The sequence below is a fragment of the Cyprinus carpio genome, chromosome A16 (genome assembly GCF_018340385.1).
Source record: "Cyprinus carpio isolate SPL01 chromosome A16, ASM1834038v1, whole genome shotgun sequence".
Taxonomy (NCBI): Eukaryota; Metazoa; Chordata; class Actinopteri; order Cypriniformes; family Cyprinidae; genus Cyprinus; species Cyprinus carpio.
In genome coordinates, this window is record NC_056587.1 from 8,910,572 (window position 1) to 8,918,848 (window position 8,277).

Consider the following 8,277-nt stretch of genomic DNA (forward strand, 5'->3'; position numbering starts at 1 on the left):
CATGTTTGCCATGTTTTGGGATCATATAATGAAGGACGTTATGTTGTTCCATGTTCCACATGTAAGGTCATTTTTTATTGTCAAAACAAGCTCATAGTTAATGTTCAAGTTTTGTTTTTATATCATGTATTAAGTTCATAGTTTAAGTTTATGTTTTTGGATCATCACCATTGTGAAATAAAACTGCACCTTCGTCCTCATCTGCTTCAGGCCAGCTACATTACAGATTATATGCCTGTCATTGTTCAGTTCGGTCTTGAAAATGCTCCCTAGAGAACTGTGTGGAGGACAACATTGAGCTCTGTTGTTTGGCAGACTTTAATGATGTGGCACAAAATATTTTTTTCCCATCATGGTATTAATGAGCCAATTTATTCATAGATGCCTGGTGGGAGAGTAAAATGCTCTTTGGCTCAATACGATGACTACGCTGTCTTGCTAAGTGGCTCACCACTGTTGGAGAAATGGCAGAGAGTCACCTTAGCATCACATCACAATCCCACGTCATGGCTGCCACCCTGAAGTCTCCTGATTTCATTGTTGATTTTGTCCTGTGCTGCCCATAGTCTTGTATTTAAGCGCTCATGTTTGCCATGTTTTGGGGTCATGTTAAAGGACAATATGCTGTTCCATATTTCACATGCCAGGTCATTATTTCCAAATCAATTTCAATCAAGCAAAATCAAGCAAGCTTATATTTTGTTTCATGTCTTGAAATAAGTTAGTAGTATATTTTAATGTTTTTGGATCATTACCACACTACTAGTGGGTTCTATACATTCATCCCTTGTCAGCTTTCAGTTGGAATTTCCGACATTTGAGTGATTTGAAACTGTCATATTTTAATTCAAATGCTAAATGTTTTATTGACCACAATATTGTAGATGATAATTATTGAGAGGGGAACTTTTGATTAACTTTGAAAAAGGGCAAGGGCTTGAGCTCACAACTTGTGGTGCTTGACAAGTGCAGGCTTAAAAAAACACCTCACCTATTGAAACTTTTTAATTGATCCTTTAAAGACAGTCAAACATCATTAAAGAGATTTACATTGGTAAGTATTGTATTCAGAGCTAAGATTAACATGTTGATTGCAGATATGTGAATATAGATAGATATGTTAGTTTAATTAAAATGCACATGGTAAGAAAAAAAAATGCACATGGTATTAAGCTAATGGTATCAAGCTAATTGTATTATATAATAGAAGGTTGAAGATTGATGTATTGCTCTGACATTGAATTCTTGTGTAGTCAGACACTGGGTGGTGGTTAATAGTGATTTCTCATGTTTGATTCACCAGAAAAGGAAGCACACCACCACGAGGATCAGAGAGGAAACAGTCTTGGCACTGGAACTGCAAAATATGTCTAGGCATTCACTAAAAGAGGACAGAGATGCAGATGTGGCAATTAATATGTTTCATACAAAACTATCTGCCTACAATAAAATAATTATTTCATTGCGCGCGCGCACACACACACACACACACACACACACACACACATTAAAAATCTACCCACAATCTACAAAAATCTGACCATATGAAATTGTGGCTTACCCCTCAGTGGGTTGTGGTGTAGAAGTTGTTGAGATTGTTTGAGGTGTGGGAAGAGCTCTGGGGGGAAGTAATGTTATGTTTATTTCATTATTTCATCAGATATTAGATTAATGTATTCAGTTTCTTGCACCAAAAACAAGTGGTTTAGACAATAATTATTTAGAATGATGAAGCATCTTTTATGCAAGAAACTCTATTTTTTAACAATGGCCTTTTTTGTAAATTTGGATAAAATAATGTTTTTTTGTTTTTCTTAAAAGTACACTACACTCAGGTTCTTTACTGGCATTTATGGTTCTTTGAAAAAACTTTAACATCCATGGGACAAAAAGGTGCCACTGGACAAAAGATTCTTCATAGTGGAAAACGGTTCTTAAGATTTCATAAATGTTCTTCAAACTAAGAAAAAAAGTGGTTCTTTTAAGAACTGTTCACTGAAATGGTTGTTCTATAGCATAACTGCAAAAATAAATTTTGCAACCTTTATTCTTAAGAGCGTATGTAGCTTTTGTTATTTTGCATATTATGTTGTATCTGTATATAAAGAAAAGTAGCTCTGACTGTCCATAGGTCATTAAAAAAATGTCCATAGGTCATTAAAAACAGCAAACTCTGGGAAATCACTGGTTAGAAAAAAAAAATCATCCATGCAGAACAGCAGAACCGAAGCCAAACTAGAGGGCCAGAGTTAAAGAGTATAGTTTTTATATTTTATGGTAACCATTTTATAAAATAAATTAGAGACTTGATGACTTGCTGTATTGTGAATATTGTCACAGCTAATGGTTACTGCATGTTGTGCTTAAAGGGGTCATATGATGCAATTTCAAGTTTTCCTTTCTCTTTGGAGTATTACAAACTGTTAGTGAATAGATAAGATCCCTAAAGTTACAAAGACTAAAGTCTCAAACCCAAATAGATATTCTTTATAAAAGTTAATACTTGTCTACATCCTCCTAAAACACCTTGTTTAAACACACCCCCACATGTCTATGTCACGATGTGTGAAGATTTGCATAACGCTGCCCAAATGTTCACGCAAAGAAATAAGGCATAACTTTGATTCTCGCTGTTGCTGACGGACCATGTTGTGGAGACTCTGTTTTGTTGTGAAAGCGAAAATACTTTTTTTGGCCTTCCAAAAGAGGACACAACTAGAAATCAGTGGTTAAGTTGTATTTACAACACTGTTCCAGAACAGTTCAACCCAAATATTCAGATGTGTGCAGAACATTTTATGAAGGACTGTTTCCTGATCCTGGGAGAGAAGAATGCAATGCCGGCTATTCTGACTTTATATGTTTTCATATTTAAAGAATTTGGCACTGATGATTCAAACTTGAGTTTTGAACAGTCATTTCTCCAATCACAAATGCAGACATGGTTTTATGTTTACGCAGCGCGATACATCTCCACTGGATGGCTCATTTGTGATGGGTTTTATTGTTTTTGTCTTGTTGCGCTGGTGTTCTGACCAGGACACGCATCACAGTATGGCAAGGGGTGTAACATTTCTGTCACATGCTTGAGGCATTCGGTCAATCATAAAGCACTGGATAGCTGGCTAATCAGCATACACTTTGCTTTTCAGACCGATGAGCTTCATAAAAATCAATGAGTTTCAGAAAGGCGGGGCATAGAGGAGAAACAATAATGTACATTATGTGGAAAATTATGTGGAGTTTCTTTAACCGCATAAATTAAAATTGTATTACACAAAATACACAAAATAATGTTCTTTTTAGCAACGTCATATGACCCCCTTAACAATGAACTTTAGTCATGATTATATTTATGCAATATTGCAGATTCTCTTATTACTTAATAATAGTGTTACATTTTTCAGTAGAATTACTTTTAAAAACACTTTTTTTCCCTGTGTTTTGAATAAGCATACAACAGAGCTTAAATGGATATTCACCTTGTAGCACATGATCCCTGCTGGGCAGTTGAATGAGAAGAAACGTTGAAATCCTTTATTGTCACTTTTGGGCAGGGTAGAAAGTCAGATTGATACAGCCCTGAGATATCTATGACAAAGTATTGAGGATTAATAAACAACATTTGAATTCTTGCCATCAAACCTGTTCACACAGAACCCCCTTTTGAAATGCGAAAGAAATTGAAAAGATTGCAGAGTTCCAAGATCCATTTTAAGAACTTGCTTTTTAAAGTTGATACAGTCTGGCATTAAAGCCTGAAATACAGAAAAATAAGCGAGACGCAGCAGTCACCAATGTTCGTCTAGCCCATGTTGGCAAAATAAAATAAATGAAAGCAATTACAATAAACAAACAACAAAAAAAAGTCTGTGAACTTGGCACTTAAAACATGGTTTCCTGAAGTTACTTCACAAAACCTACCTTGCATGCTGAAGAGAAATATGATGTCATCACCCTTGATAAACTCTCTTTTAGTGAGATCTTCTTTCATTATGGCATATTGATAGCCCCAAAACATACCCACATATACGGTCTCATTGCCAATGACAACTCGAGTTCCATTATTTCGAGGATTGTCCCAGTAATTTCTGCCATCTGTTACAACAAAATATGGCTTTTAGGCCCTTCAAAACTACATATAATAATAACCTTGATCATCATTTAACTAAAATGCTGCATGTAATATGTTATGAGAGAAAAATAATCAGATTCTCACAGGAAGAAACCAAAGTAGGGTCAGTTGTGTAGCTTTTCTCAGAGGACATGCGCTTCTGTATGTGTGGATTCTGGTCAAGTATCTGGAAAGTTATTTGTCTCCATTGACAAGGCCACTGCAACTGGTCATCATATGCACCAGATACCAGACCAACATATACTGAAAGGTAATTCTGATAAAATATTAAGAGAGCCTGAAAGCGGTAACCCTCACTGGAGTAAAACAATGGACTGTACATCCTAGTGCCAGACACACTGTTGTTCAAAACCTTCTCAAAGTCTCTTATCTGCCATGTGTGGGGACACTCAGTCTCTGAAATATTGATATCATCCAGTGAAAACCCTCCGCTGGAGTTCCCAGCTCCTTTACGGGCTTCAAATACAACTTGGAAGGTTTTATTTGCATTCAGTGGCACATGATGCAGCTTCCAGTAATTGCCAGGGGGTTCTGCAAGAAATTAAATGTTCAGTAACATTGTCAGTAAAAATTAAGGAACATCTTGATATACAGGCCTATAAGTATTTGAAAAAGAGACTGACCTATGATCTGATCCATAAGTCTGAGAGTTCCTCTGTTGTCTGCTTCGTTCTGGTATTCTCTGATCCAGATGTTGAGCTGGTCAGACTCATTACCACTGTGATAGTAATAGAACTGCAGGCACTGGACTTTGCAGTCTCTTTTAGGGGTCATTGTCATGCTCTCCATTCTGGCTGCATCCCCCTCATTTCTACCCTTAGTACTGAAGTGCATGAAGAATGACGTCCCTGCAGACAATAAAAAAGGTGATTGATTTAAATACATACATATATGTGTGTGGCGAACTGGATGGATGTTGGCTTGTAATTGTCCAGTATCTAATAGAAAGCATGCAGTAATGAGAGTAAACATGAACCATTTATTTTTTGGAGTTATCAAAATATAATTCATCCTTCATCCTATACAAAAGCACAAACATCTTCAAAACAGAAGCTTTTTCAAAAAAGAAACTTCACATTTACAGACTAACTGTAACAGATCTCACCATTTTGTTCTTTGCCCAAATATGTGTGGTCAGTCACACTGATGCCACTCACTGACTCCACTCTCTGCCAGCCATAATCAGCAGCAGAACAGACACTCATCTGACACAGAGATTCATCATCAAAACTACAGTGATCAAGGAAAGAAATGGAAGAATCTGTAATGCAAACAAACAAACAAACAAACATGTTAAAGCAAAATCAATTAATTACAACTTCTAGTCATAAAAGTTATTTTTTTTTTATGGTCTGCCTTACATCATGCCTTACTGACGTTCCTGCTGAGAAATTTGACAAAAACCAACACCAATATAGAATTCACATTAAAACCACTATAAAAACCATAAAAGCAATGAAAACAATGTGGGAAATACTCACTGCATTTATAGAGTTTGTTGAGCTCAATCGTGTCATATTCACTCATGTCCAGGCGCTGACCAATCACATCTTGGAACTCAGATCGCTTAGTAATGATTGTAGATCCATTACCGTTGCTGAAGGCATTTTTATCATAATGCATCACAGAGTAGTAGTCATATGGTGTGTCCTGGGTGGTGGTCAGGTTCTCACTGTATTTATCGAAATTGTTTGCATACCCTAAAAAATAAAGACTTACGGAATTCTTGATGTGGTTGTTCATAAGAAATGACTTATTTAAGTGCTGATTAGTTAAATGGACACTGCAATCCCTATGTCTGTATATACCTATTACATTAATTAAAAGACTGTTTAAATTTTTTTCTAAAAGGCAATTAAAGTTAAAGACATAATAATAATAAATACAGGCCAACCTGTAATGATGTTTTTGAAGTTGATGGTCACATAATCATCTCTGTCATATCTTGACTGCTCATGCCAAAATCCCAGTGCATGGAGAAACTCATGTTCAACAATGCCTTTTACTCCACAACCATTTCCAATGGAAAGAGTCTGAGCTCCTGCAACTATGTGACCGACATATGACCAACACCTGAAAAACAAGTGAGAGAGCACATTCACACAACACAGTTACACTGATGCATAATGTTAACAACACTGGAATTCAAATGATATTTTTCACAGAAAAGTGACCAAACAATGTTAAATGTTAATGCCATCTTTTCTTTTATATTTTATTGTCTGTCCATTATAATTATCTAAATATTATATTTGGCAAAAGCCTTTACAAGTAATAGTCAAGTGTGCCCAGATTTTTGACTGGGAGCTTATTCATTTAAATGTATACTACACACTCAGTACAGCATAGTTCAGGCTGTATAGTGTATAATACTATATTGCTTATATTTTGTATTACTAACTGTAACAATACTTTACCCTTCACGACTCTCTACGGAGATATAAGAAATGTCTTCTTCTGTTCTTGACTTAAAATCAATACATGATTTCAGTCTGAACTGCTCAAGGGCTCTCAAAATGACTCCTTTATAGTTCATACCTTTAAACAATCAAAAACAATAATAGAAACAAATATAAAAGTTAATAAAAATATATTAAACTTGATTTGTTCAATTGTATGGGAGAAATCCATGTTTTCTTACTGAGATTCACACTCAGCTCAAAGGGGACAGGAATATTCCACCGGTACTGATTCCCAAGAATGGCGCTCCTTTGATTATGCTTGAAAGCATGTTGTTTTTAAGTATCTGATCTACTGAATTATGCAGTATTGTATTATACAATAAACAGCAAACAGAACTCACCATCATGATGTCTCCTTCTCTGAGATTTAAACCTAACATTGGTTCAGAGTACATAAAATATGAGTAAAAATAATGATTTGTGAAAATTAGATATAAGCTGACCAATAAAATATTGGCTTTACCTTTGTTTATATCTGGAATGTCCTTCCATTCCTCTGTAGTGCCAATGAGGAAATTTGTATGAAGAAAAGAAAAAGAAAGAGGTGAAGGTGAAAAATAATTGTATAATTGTAGATAATTTTAGTGATTTTGGTGGAATGGCTAGAATTATAAATTATAATAGAGAATTATAGATTGTGATAGTGACAGGATCTATTACACTACACACTGGAAAATACAATTAAATTAACTTTACAACAAAATAATATCTATCACTGTGCTGTTTTTTTTCTATTTACATGTGCTGGGTGTTGTGAAGTGGGTTTAAGAAAACAATAATCAGACATTAGAAAAACATATTTAAAAGTCAACAACTGTATATCATTACAATGTACTATAACAAACTGTCATCTATCACACTTACCATAGGTGATGCCAGACAAAAAACCAAAGCCGAGCTCAGGACAAGAAAAGCACATGAATGCATTTTCACTGGAAATGATCACAATTAATGACTGATGGTTATCACTTGCATTAAAAATTTACAAGCAAAATGCAATGGATACACTAAAACAATTTTTAAGTATTTAATCATTTTAAAATAATATCTCTGTTACATCTTCAAAATGTGATTTAGAACTCTAGAATAAAAGGGGGATAAATACCGGTTTTCAATCATCAGTGGCTGAAGTTTTAACATAAAACTGCTTGATCACCTAACTTGGCTGGTAAATACCAAGTGAGATTTTCTTAAAGTGAGACAAGTCATTTAAATATGCAGATAGTACAGATCTTTACTTCCTTATATTGAACTACCATACACAAAAAAATGAGACGCACACACACACACACACACACACACACACACACACACACACACACACGTAAAGCTTATTAGCAACACAAACATTAAAGGAATAAAACATCCTCTGCATCGTTTCTTGATGCATGACATGCACCTATTCATAATTTTTCATGAGAACAAAGTTCTTGAAGAAAAAAGGCAGAAATAAAAAGAAGCAAAACACTTTATCATTTTTCACATAGTTGAGTTACATCTCTGAATATTTGTGAAGAATGAATACTGTAACTGTCATCAACACAATCTTATCAATGTACAGCTGAACTACTGACAGGAATCCTGTACTAACTTTAAATCTGATTTTTTTTCAAAGTGTGGTTTCAGGACTTGATCTTTATCTATGATCTTTTCATTCATTTAATACTGAAAACATTTAAT

The 8,277-nt window shown here is 34.9% G+C and overlaps 1 protein-coding gene across 1 annotated transcript; it reads right to left on the reverse strand.

The window, feature by feature from the left end:
* Window positions 1–989: 989 nt before the first annotated feature.
* Window positions 990–7,157, reverse strand: LOC109068290 (meprin A subunit beta-like). Its single transcript, XM_042772438.1, has 13 exons — window positions 7,061–7,157; window positions 6,939–6,970; window positions 6,777–6,855; window positions 6,553–6,673; window positions 6,030–6,208; window positions 5,617–5,835; window positions 5,241–5,396; window positions 4,759–4,983; window positions 4,220–4,666; window positions 3,925–4,098; window positions 3,483–3,591; window positions 1,562–1,618; window positions 990–1,381 (listed from the first exon to the last, which is right to left on the reverse strand). The coding sequence occupies exons 2-13, from the start codon at window positions 6,942–6,944 to the stop codon at window positions 1,297–1,299; spliced, it is 1,857 nt and encodes a 618-aa protein (XP_042628372.1). The 5' UTR covers window positions 6,945–6,970; window positions 7,061–7,157; the 3' UTR covers window positions 990–1,296.
* Between the last annotated feature and the right edge of the window lie 1,120 nt (window positions 7,158–8,277).